Source organism: Pelobates fuscus, chromosome 13 (assembly GCF_036172605.1).
Source record: "Pelobates fuscus isolate aPelFus1 chromosome 13, aPelFus1.pri, whole genome shotgun sequence".
In the NCBI taxonomy this organism is placed as follows: domain Eukaryota; kingdom Metazoa; phylum Chordata; class Amphibia; order Anura; family Pelobatidae; genus Pelobates; species Pelobates fuscus.
In genome coordinates this window covers 37901287-37913867 of record NC_086329.1, presented here as the reverse complement: position 1 = coordinate 37913867, position 12581 = coordinate 37901287, and the positions used below count along the sequence as shown (strand labels likewise).

The window sequence follows — 12581 nt, the reverse complement described above, 5'->3', positions numbered from 1 at the left end:
ATGTCAATTGAAGCGATTAATTAAAAAAAAAAAAAAATTTGAAAAAAATGTTTAAGGTCAACATATTGTCCTCCTCTGGTGAGGGTGGAGCCTAACCACCAAGCAGAGCAGTTGCATAAACCTCAATGCAATCAACCAAGAGCTTCGTGCAATCAACCAATTTCAAGCCAATTTACAGTTTATCTGCTGGGCTAATCGGGGTTCATACACTCACCTCACTCAGTGGTGCTCTCATGGAAAGGGAAATGAAACTGGGACATTGTGGACTTGGCTTTTGCAGTGGTGCTGGATGGACAGTCTTGTGGCCTAGGTGGTGGCGCGGGAGAAGCGGACGATCTCTCAGCCCAAAGCTCCCACAAATCCTGACACTACCGCAGATAATCTACTCCCCCTCCACCTCCCCACCTGAAGAGGAATATCCCAGCACCAGCAGTATACCTTGCACGGTTATAGACTCCCACAGAACATCTCTGCAACCTGCCTTGACAGATGCCATCCTTCCTAACATGGCGGGCGCTATGCATGTATCCGCAAGCCCCTTAACCTTTAGTGGCCTGGCAGCGGGCACTCTGACCAACCTGGAGGAGATATTCACTGCCTTCTGGGCCAAGCTCCAGGAACGAATGCAGATCTCAAGACCTGTTAAACAGATTGCCTTTTTGCCTCCACAGCCAGGTGCCTTGCGCTCAAGGAGTGGCAGCAGCATGGCAGTCGCCAGCGGTCCGCAATGGCGGCTTCAAAGGCTGAAACGGCTTGTCTCCCACGCCGCCTCCACCTTCGGATTAAGAAGGCCCAACTCCGAATAAAGCAAGTGACAATCTACACCTCTGTACTACCCCAACCCTCTAGATGCACTAACCGTTGTCGACACTTTCATATTGTCTGTTAACTGGTACCAACTGGGCCTCTAGCAACTGAGATTCCTTCTACTCTGAAGGACTGTGCTTGGTGCCCAGAGGGGATCGGCTAATTATGACCATGACAGATCCCCACCATCATAATCTTGAAACTCTTTCTTTGTTGAGTGAAACGTAATTAAGAATATATCTGCAGTAGAGATGTCCCGAATAGTTCGCTGGCGAATAGTTCCCGGCGAACATAGCTTGTTCGCGTTCGCCACGGAGGGTGAACATATGCGATGTTCGGTCCGCCCCCTATTCGTCATCATTGAGTAAACTTTGACCCTGTACCTCACAGTCAGCAGACACATTCCAGCCAATCAGCAGCAGACCCTCCCTCCCAGACACTCCCACCTCCTGGACAGCATCCATTTTAGATTCATTCGGAAGCTGCATTCTTAGTGAGAGGAGGGACAGTGTAGCTGCTGCTGATTTAATAGAACATCAGTCTTCTTTTTTTTTTTTTTCCTGTGTAATCTAATTGCAGTTACCTGCCTGCCAGCGTGTGTGTCAGGCTCACAGCGTATACTGTGCCCACTTGCCCAGTGCCACCACTCATATCTGGTGTCACAATAGCTTGCATTTAAAAAAAACAAAACTTTTTTGACTGTAATTTAATAGCAGTCAGTTTGCTTCACACGTGTGCGTTTCAGGGCCTGCCAGGGCACAGTGTCACACCAGTGCAACTCATATCTGGTGTAACAGTAGTGTACATTAAAAAAAAAACTAGAAATTTGACTGTGAAATAATAGCAGTCCGTTTCCTTCACATGTGTGCGTTTCAGGGCCTGCCAGGGCACAGTGTCACACCAGTGCAACTCATATCTGGTGTAACAGTAGTATACATTTTAAAAAAACAACACTTTTTTGACTGTGAAATAATAGCAGTCAGTTTCCTTCACGCGTGTGCGTTTCAGGGCCTGCCAGGGCACAGTGTCACACCAGTGCAACTCATATCTGGTGTAACAGTAGTGTACATAAAAAAAAAAAAAAAACTAGAAATTTGACTGTGAAATAATAGCAGTCAGTTTCCTTCACACGTGTGTGTTTCAGGGCCTGCCAGGGCACAGTGTCACACCAGTGCAACTCATATCTGGTGTAACAGTAGTGTACATTGAAAAAAAAATAAAATTTTTTTTGACTGTAATAGATTGAATAGCAGTTAGTTGTCTGCAAGCGTGTGTGCCAGGCCTACAGCGTCTACTCTGCCAACTTCTGCCAGTGCACAGTGCTACTCATATCTGTTGTCACAGTAGCTTGCAACATAGTACCACTAATCTAAAAAAAAATGACAGGCAGAGGCAGGCCACCCCGGAGGGGCCGTCGTGGTCGTGGTGCTGTGATTTCCTTTGGCCCTAGAATGCCCAGTGTTCAGAGGCCACGTACCCTGAACTCGAAAAGTTCTGAGGACATAGTTGACTGGCTAACACAGGACACCCAATCTTCTACAGCTTCCGCTCGGAACCTTGACGCACCATCCTCCTCCAGCTTAGCTTCGGGCACCTCTCAAGTTACCACTCGCCCGCCTGCCGCCACCACCAACACTAGCACCACAGCCGCTTCACTTGATCTGTCAGAGGAGTTATGTACACATCAGTTGGAAGAAATGAGTGATGCGCAACCATTATTGCCAGAGGATGTAGATAACAGGGATATGTCTCAGTCAGGCAGCATTACACACATGGACGTACGGTGTGATGATGATGATGTTGTACCCACTGCTGCTTCCTTTGCTGAGTTGTCAGATACAAGTGAAGCGGTTGATGATGACGATGCCTCCGTGGATGTCACGTGGGTGCCCGCTAGAAGAGAAGAAGAACAGGAGGAAAGTTCAGATGGGGAGACAGAGAGGAGGAGACGAGTTGGAAGCAGGGGGAGGTCGTCGCAAAGAGCTAGTGGCACAGTCAGACAGCATGCATCGGCACCCGGGGTCAGCCAGACAGCACGCCAATCAACGCATGCTGTTGCCACCACCAGAATGCTGTCATTGCAGAGCTCAGCAGTGTGGCATTTTTTTTGTGTGTCTGCCTCTGACAACAGCGATGCCATTTGCAACCTGTGCCAAAAGAAACTAAGTCGTGGGAAGTCCATCACCCACCTAGGTACAACTGCTTTGCGAAGCCACATGATCGCACATCACAAACACCTATGGGATCAACACATGAGTACAAACAGCACACAAACTCAAAGCCACCATCCTCCTCCTGGTCCCGCATCTTCAGCCACGTCAACCACTGCTGTCCTCCTTGCCCCCTCTCAACCATCCGCCACTCCGTCTCTCGCCTTGAGCAGTTCCTGCTCATCTGCCCACAGTCAGGTGTCTGTCAAGGACATGTTTGAGCGTAAGAAGCCAATTTCACAAAGTCACCCCCTTGCCCGGCATCTGACAGCTGGCTTGTCTGAACTCTTAGCCCGCCAGCTTTTACCATACAAGCTGGTGGAGTCTGAGGTGTTCCAAAAATTTGTAGCTATTGGGACACTGCAGTGGAAGGTACCCGGCTGAAATTTCTTTGCACAAAAGGCAATCCCCAACCTGTGCTCGATTGTGCAAAAGGAAGTAATGGCATGTCTGGCACACAGTGTTGGGGCAAGGGTCCATCTGACCACTGATACCTGGTCTGCAAAGCATGGTCAGGGCAGGTATATCACCTACACTGCGCATTGGGTAAACCTGCTGACGGCTGCCAAGCATGGAATGCGTGGCTCTGCAGAGGAGTTGGTGACACCGCCACGACTTGCAGGCAGGCCTGCTGACACCTCCTCTACTCCTCCTACTCCATCCTCTTCCATAACCTCCTCGGCTTAGTCCTCTTCTGCTGCTGCATCTTGCTCCACATCAACGGCACCCCCCCCAGCTCCCCAGGTACTATTCCACATCCCGGAAACGGCAGTGTCACGCCGTCTTGGGGTTGACTTGCCTGAAAGCAGAGAGTCACGTGGCTAAACTTCCTTTTATTATCTATTCTTAAAATTGTGCAGTTGTCTCCATGCCATACTAATGTTTTCATATGTTTGACAACACCATGCTTGTGTTCGCTGTTGTGGCATCATGTAACACTATGCGCAACAAGAATAAAGAATTATAAAAAAAAAATATTATCCTAGTCTAAATCTTGAAATCCTACTGGAGAGTCCATTACTAATGTAGAAAATAGCCAATTCAATATGTGTTTTAGTTCTAACTCGCTGCTGCTTAAAGAGGAATTTAGATACGTTCAAGTCTTCACCTGCTGTCTTGTAAATATACGAGCAAACCTAAAAAATGTATCAGGAAAATGGAATCTTTCACACGTGACGTGGTTCCGTCAGACAACAAAGAACGCCTTCAAGGGTTCATCTTAGTTTGAACCTCATTTTGTCCAGTGCAGATAGTAAATTAACTATAATAAGAACTATATATCCAACCAATGCATTTTACATGTGCAGGTTAGATTTAGACTTATTTTCCATATTGTGTGCAAAACATTTATAGCTAAATTATGGACATAGAGCAGTAGATATTGTAATATCCTTTTTGCTGGCCTATCCCTTGCTATGTTTCTAACCTAAGACAGAGCCACATTTGAAGTTAATTTTGGTATCCAAGATTAAAGGACTTCTATAACAACTGGGAATGGATGTGATTCTTCAGTAGAAGACCCTATAGACCCAGGACATCCAAACGGACATCCAAACCACATAATAATAATAATAATAGAGAGGCCACACTTTTCCCGAGCCCCGGGCCTCGGTACTAAATTACAGCACTAAAAGAACTGAAAAGAGCCAGGAACCGGTACCAAGCTAACACATACCTGCATAAGTGTGAGATGGGTCGGAAAAACAAAAAGCAGAGGGCGGATAGAGGCCCCTTTTGCCACGACATCGGTGAGATGCTGCGAGGCCCGCAGCGGCAAGCATGAGACAAAATGGCGTCGGGAGACGACGGCTCCTCATATTCCTCTGAGGATCTCTCTAACATCCCTGGGATGGGGACCTCGAATATCCAGCCATCGGAGCCAGCAGTCAGACCTCCGGCTGCCGGGGACCCGGTCACGGCTGCCCAACTAAAGGACATGCTCTCGGAACTGAGAGCTAATATAGCAGCGGACATGGCCCATTATAAGGACGCCATAGATGGAGCGGTACAAAAAATAACCCTCCTGGAAGTAAAAGCAGAAACACAGGATTCACGGCTTGCGGCTGTGGAACGCACACTGGCAGAGCTCCAACAGAGGCAAAAAGCCACAGCGGACAGAATGGAAGCCCAAGAGGAAAGCAGAAGGCGCACCAACTTGAAAATACGGGGCATCCCAGACTCTGTGAGTCCGACAGACCTTCCACATTACATCAGACGCCTGCTAAATACCCTGCTGCCGCCAAAACAAGCCAAGGCGATCAAGCCAGAGGGCATGTTCCGAATAGCAAAGCCACCTAACGCACCAGCGGAGGCGTCGGCGGATCTGATCATCAGGTTTCAAACGCTCCACGAAAAAATCTCGATCCGGGCGGCTACCCGAGGACACACTCCCCTGGTGTTTGAGGGGTCTACCCTATCTCTGTACCCAGACCTCACCAGAAGCACCATCGCCTGGCGCAAGACCCTACAGCCACTATTGCAAACACTAAGGGCTAAGGACATTCCTTACCGTTGGGGGTTCCCGAAAATCATATCATTCAGCCATCAGGGCGAGACATACAGGGCAACAACGCTCCAAGAGCTGGACCAACATCTGCAAGGCCTGAACCTGCACGGACCAACGAGATCTGCCACAACGGGTCTGGCACGCATAAACCCCTCCACCATCCGTGAGTTCACCCCTCGCTCGGCGCAACGCAAACTGCAAGCTGGTGGAGAAACCTGCAAAACGCCGCTCTAGTGGCTGGACTCTCTGCTGCATAACTAGTTCACAGACTGAACACACTAGGTCATGTATTTAGACCTAAGCCATTGCAAAATGTTTATTGTTTATTATTTTCTCTTTGCTGACGATTATTTTTGATACACCTCTATACACCCTGTTTCAATACACCCCTCCACCACACATAACCTGCTATGTATGGGTGTCCCCACATCAGACCCACCACTTAGATCCATGAGACACCCGTAGTAATGGGGGACCAGACCGAGAACGACGTCAGAGACCCCCTATCCCCTCCCTAACATAAGAAGAAAGCCACCGCTCCTCTGTATAGTCCCAGGAAGGGGATCTATCTACTCACATGTGTAGGGACTACGCCACACAAGCCTCCCTATTCGCATGAGGGAACTCAATGAGACCCCTACACATGCGTCCTACACGCAAAATTTCTGCCACAACTACCTGCTAGTACGGCCTTAGGCCCCTGGAGACCCCGCTATCAAGCACACCTATCGCCCTAAACCGAGGCCACGCTAGCCATGTTAGGCCATTCCCATAGAAGAGCAGGACTCTGCCTGCCATGTCCTTGTCTATTACTTACACTTTGGGTCTGTACCAGCTGACGTGGCAGGTCAGGCCGTCTAGTACCACAATGCACGCAAACCTACTTACATAAAAATACATGCCACCCACTACGCTACATGTACCTGTCTGAACATGCCGGTGTGGCATCCTGACGACGACGATGCTATTGGGAATAACCTGTTGCAGTTAATGCAATTAATTTACACACGACTAGCCACGAATGTCTGTTTTACTTATGTTTCTTTTACAAAAATGTGCAAAACCTTTCATGCCACTGTTTACCCGAAACTCAAATGCTAATGCGCGCTGTTGTGGCGCATGACTTTGTTCTGTAATCACCTGCACTACAAAAATAAAGAATTTAAAAAAAAATTAAAAAAAAATAATAATAATAATAATAATAATAATAATAACAACAAAGTATTTAACTAGTAAAGGTACATTCAGATTGCTAAGGTTTCCAAGTACATCCTGGGGATGTTACTATTACCCAATGTAATGGTACTCATTTTATCTACCTCGGAAGGACGAAGGTCTGAGTCAACCCAATTGGGTATTACCTAAATGGTACAATTTCACCAAACTAGACCAGCTGATACAACCTAGTAGCCATCATGAATCTGTTAAAAATTCCCTTAACAAAGTATCACTTTCTCTATAAAATTATCACTCTGTTGCTTATTTTCCTACACAGTTTGCTGCCCTAAACGCTTAACAGTTATTGAGCAGTTATACTACTTATGCCAGAATAACTATGATTCAAATTTTGCTGGAATTTCTACTTAAAAAATAAAAATATAATTATTACTATTATTATCGCCATATATATAGCACCAACAGATTCCATAGCGCGTTACAATATTATTAGAGGGGGGATTTGACTATAAATAGAATAATTGCAAGAAAACTTACAGGAACGATAGATTGAAGAGGATCCTGCTCAACCGAGCTTACACTCTATAGATATTTGTTTCTGTCTTTAAAAAAAGCATTTTGTTACATGTTTTTGTTGTTAGCTTTTAAACCTCATTCATTCATTTTTTTTTATTTTTTTTTTTTTATAAAATGCCTATTTCACCATTTAATAGTAGATGTTAAATCCTGCAAACCGCAATTACTATTAAATTGGTTTTAAATAATACAAGCTGTACTGCCCTCTTCTGGCAAATAGTTTAACAGCAGCGCACCTGGTCACAAGTTTCTGAATAGTTTGGTGTTACTGTGCTTGCAAATATCTGTTACAAAATGATGATGTGGCTATACTTTTTTTTTTTTTTTTTCTCTTCTCTGCATATTTGGGTGGGGCGGGTTAATATAGTTGCAAAACACAGCTATATAGTAATCAGGAACTTATTTTTGTAAGTTACAGAAACTGTTATAGTCTGTATGTAACGTGTCTGTAGTGTATAATACTGTTTTCATGTTGTTTTGACATATTTTGCACTGTTCGCATTCGGCGCAGATTCTTATGTATTATTTATAAAGTGCTAACATAATCTGTAGTGCAGTACAACAATAACTTTAGGTTCCTGATGCCCCAAGCTGGCTTTAATTGTGAGAGTGTGAAACTGAGTTGTGTGTGCGCAATAGGTGATGTATTACTCCCTATTTTGCCTTTTATTATTATTATTTATTTTATTTATTTAATTTCTATTATTTTATTAGATATATCTCCACCACTATCTTCTACATCAAAGATTGCTCTGTTGTATACTTTAATTGTCTGATTTAAAATACATCCTGGAGTCTTTCTAAAAAATCGAAACGTATAGTTCAAATGTCTAATTAAGATTATCTACTTTTGCATCACTGCTGTATAATATACAACAAACTATAAATAAAAAAAAAAAAATCATGCTAAGAACTAAAAGTGTTGCAACTAAACACTGTTACAATTTCTTTTAACTCAGGGCAGATGGGGGATCAAATTGTATTGGACCAACCAGAAACTACCGTTCTTGCAATGTGCAGGTAAGCACACTATGGTTCTAATCTGCTGCTGTATGTTGAGACTGGGATTATATATTGAAGTGTTAACATGGATAGCATAGTCCCCATCATATCTTAAAGGAGCTGTGTAAGTATTATAGCCCACTATAGTGTGAGAAGTCTCAGAGCACCAGCCCACTTTAGGAGTCAAACCGTTTAATACATGTCTAGTTTATCTGGGGGCTCACAGTCCAGCCCCTCTACAGATACAACTAAAGCAACAGTTCCTGCTTCCACATTAGACATATCAATTCCGTTCTTATTTAATTTGTTCCAGACACAGGAGGAACTGTTGCACTAATGTGGAACTAGTAACTTCTGCGTAAGCTATATCTGAAGAGTGGATAGACAGTGGGCACCCAGGGGGCCAAGGTAAGTTTTAAATAACTTGAAGATGGCTTGACTCAACAGTGGGACGGGGCCAAGGGACTCTTTGCACCATAAATAATACAGTATGCTGTGGTGAATTTAGTTATTAGACTGTCCCTCCTCTACTAAACCACTATGGCTCTCTGTAATTGCTAAGGTTCTATACTCCTTTAATATATTGAGAATAAATCGGCTGATCTAGAAATTAAAAAATTTAAAGTACGTACATCAGAGCTACATTACCGAGCACCATGACCACTTCAGCAGGCTAATGTCAATTCTGTGCAACGTTTGTTGCACAGAATGCCAGTCATTGGTTGAGAGAGGCAAGCTGATGCTCTTAGCCAATAAATACCTACCGCCGCAGCGATCAGCTTTTGCAACTCCTCAGAAGCCACGAGTGCATCACTGGACCACCAGGGAGAATCACATCACATCACAGCTGGGACCCAGGTAAGGGGGCAAACCACTGCTAAACGGTTTGCCTCATTACGAGGGAACTGCTTAACTGTTGGCTGTGGTTGTTACGATGCTTGGAGTAACCCTTTAAAAGATAATGTTAGTCTAGATCCAGAATGTCAGACTAGTTGTCTGAGAACAAGAGAGAGCAAAACTGTTAAAATATTTTGGTCTCATAGGTTTTGTCAGTGAGGTATGGATGAAATGTTCCTTTTAAGGGTAAGGATGTTTTGACAAAATGCAAATGTATTTTCTAAAAGTATTTCTAACACCTTAGCATGGGTAGTCCTCACTCAGGAGGCCTCAGATAGGTTCTCCAATTGGGCTAGAGTCACTTAGTGTGATCTAAAATGTTGGTAGGACATACTTGCTAATGGTAGTAAAATCTCATTTATATGCTTTTTATATTGGGAACCATTCAAATCCCTTTATTTTCATAAAAGTTTAATACAACTGTTAAGTGCCACTGATTTCTTCCTCTGTAGGATTGTCCAGAAGGTTCTCGAGACTTCCGGGCACTGCAGTGTTCTGAATATGATGGAATGGAATTCCAAGGGAAGAGACACAAGTGGCTTCCATATTATGGAGGTAAGCAAATAATTTAGCCATCTTGGTTCACTGAGCTGGATAAATTTAGCACACATAACATGTACTTACTAACCAAGTATTAGTGTGAGGAAATAATGTTTGTTACTTAACATAATCATAAGAGTTCTTGCGTGTGCATATATATTATGCTGTTTTACGCGGATTGCTACCTACGATGTAGGAAAGAATTGACTCTTGCGTATAATTTTCATTCCTTCCTAATTAGAAATGAATGTAATCAGTGGTGCATTGAGGATGTTATAATGGGATAGCAGCTCTAGAGGCATTGTGGAGGTCAGAAAACACCCAGAGCTTGAACACAATTGGGTGACCATTCCTATAGTGCCCCCTGCCACTGTCCAATTCCACAGCTTAAAAGAACACTAAAGTGATGCAGACCACTTCATCTCGATGAACTAGTCTGGCCGCAGTAGTCCTGTCATTTTTATCTGGCAATGTTTACATACACGGTTAAACAAGCTTCTATTGGCTGGCTTCCAGTTACATACACACACTAATACAAACCTTGCAAATATAGTCCAATCCTATTTGGAAATGAGTTTCATACATTAAAGCATATTAATCCAATTAATATTTGATAGCTAGTGGAGTCATCATTGGGATTTTAAATCCGCTTTCATTTCTTCTCTTCTAGCATCCAATAAATGTGAGCTGAACTGTATACCCAAGGGAGAGAATTTTTACTACAGACACAAAATGGCTGTCCTGGATGGAACACCCTGTGAGCCGGGCCGAAGAGACATCTGTGTGGAGGGGGTTTGCAAGGTAGGTTCTCGTTGACGTGTGCATCGGAGGTTGTGAATGGTATACTGTGGTACTTTAAAGTGGGGGGGCATGTCCTTGTAAAATAATCAAAGGCCAGTAAAAATCATTTAATATGTGCAACAGCTAGCTCAATGCTTGTTTATCTCCAAAGTCACATTTTATTGTATATTATAAGAATCCTGCAACTCTTTTTACGGTTACGGCCTTAGACTCCACAGTTAATATTTATACTTCTATCCCTCAATCTTTTATTTTTTTTAATGGACTTTTGAATATTTATGTCTGCTTAACATCCACCTCGACATCAAGGAATATCTAAACCCAGGCTTTGTCTCTCAGCCTTTACTTATGAGATATGTTTATGTGGAATTTGGTATTAATATGAAATCTATTCTCTAAATTGTTTGATCTAACTACAGGTGGCTTCTCTATTGATATCCTTAGGTTTTCCTACAAAATCTGATATTAGGAACCATCTCGTTACTACAGTTACTCCATAAAACGTTCTGTTAGAACTTTTGGTGTGGCCAACACATTAGTGTAATTAACTTATACAAAAGTGTTAATTGATAAGTGTTGGTCCTGGAACACTTGCCCACTATTTGAACTGAAGCTATCATCGTCCTTTAGTACACTTTTTTGGGGAAACCATACACATCATTTATGAATATATGACCATGCACTATTGTCTTTGAGTTTAATCATTATTAATGTTGATTACATTTTAATGGACTAATGCTATTTGTCTCCATGCTAATGCGTGTTCTCCTTGACTGTGATTTAGTCTGTTGGCTGTGACAACGTTCTGGACTCATCTAAAAGGGAGGATAAATGCCTGGTGTGTGGAGGAGATGGAACCTCTTGTTATGATGTCAAAGGGGTGTATGACACCCCTACTTTGTCCAAAGGTATGTGTGAACTTTACTCTGTATTATAAAATAACCATAAAGTGCTTATCTGACTAAATCCTATTAACTTTCTAAAATGGATCATCAGGGTTAACGTCTGTGCCCAAGTGGGTGTCACTGGCATTCAAACTTCATTATAGTATAACTTACAACAAGATGCACATGTGTTGGAATTACGAGCCAAGAAACAAGGCAAAATGATTCATTTTTATTTAACACCAAATAAAAAAAAAACATTCAGCATTTAATTAAAAGAAAAATCAAAGCTGTGATTTCAGCAGTAGACAAAATAGAAAAAAAAGAGGCAAATTAAAATCAGACCCAGACAGATGTATTTTTACAATCCTTGGCCAATTTTTCATGCAATAATTGGTCAACAACCTGAGTTGTTAAAAGCTTTCTTTTTTCCATTCAAAATTACATTGAAATGCTGTTTGTCCAGTATCAAAACTTTAATGTGAAGTCCCCATGCAGGAAAGGTGCTCATTGTGGAGACCTATGATTAGCCAGATATTTCATCAATAAATATACATCTGTGGAATACAAGAAGGTTTACCATAGATAGGATCATAGTGTGATTTTTTTTTTTTTTTTAATTCTTTTTTTTTATTCGTGCATGGAGTAACAGTAAAGCGTACAGCGCCACAACAGCTGCTGCAAGCGGTTTGTCATCATTTCAACATGTGGCTTGTTATACAGCACAATTTTTATATTTTAGAACATGAAAAGAACAAGATGTAGGCAGTTGCATAAAAATACAAAATATATATGAATAAGCTTAAATCATGCTGTTTAGGCATTTTATAGATTGAGACTCTGTCAACATCAGGTTAAAATACAGGAAGATAGCTTTGCTATAGAGTTATCAGTTGCTGCCAACGTTAGGTTAAACAACACAATTTGTTTTTTCTTTTAACTACGTTTATCTAACAGTGTAGTTGCGCATTTTATAGGTAGATAATGCCCGTGGGAGGTATGCAATCTAATATGAGATGATTAAGTAAGGCAAAGGCTTATAGAAGAAAAATACTAAACAGTGAGCTGATTTGCAAAATAAAAGGTATAACATGCAGGGTCTGAGAGGCATAGTGGCTGCAGGGTTACCATTTTTATAACATATGTCCAAACAATTGGTAGTGAACCTGTAGCTCAGATGCA

The 12581-nt window shown here is 42.6% G+C and overlaps 1 protein-coding gene across 2 annotated transcripts in view; it reads left to right on the top strand.

Moving 5' to 3' along the window:
• PAPLN (papilin, proteoglycan like sulfated glycoprotein) overlaps positions 1-12581 on the top strand; it is a 132503-nt gene that overhangs the window by 78995 nt on the left and 40927 nt on the right. For both annotated transcript variants that reach the window (XM_063439576.1, XM_063439575.1), the window contains exons 5-8: positions 8235-8295; positions 9627-9729; positions 10385-10515; positions 11300-11423. In XM_063439576.1, the coding sequence (XP_063295646.1) occupies positions 8235-8295; positions 9627-9729; positions 10385-10515; positions 11300-11423 (419 nt within the window). The remainder of the gene's footprint in view (positions 1-8234; positions 8296-9626; positions 9730-10384; positions 10516-11299; positions 11424-12581) is intronic.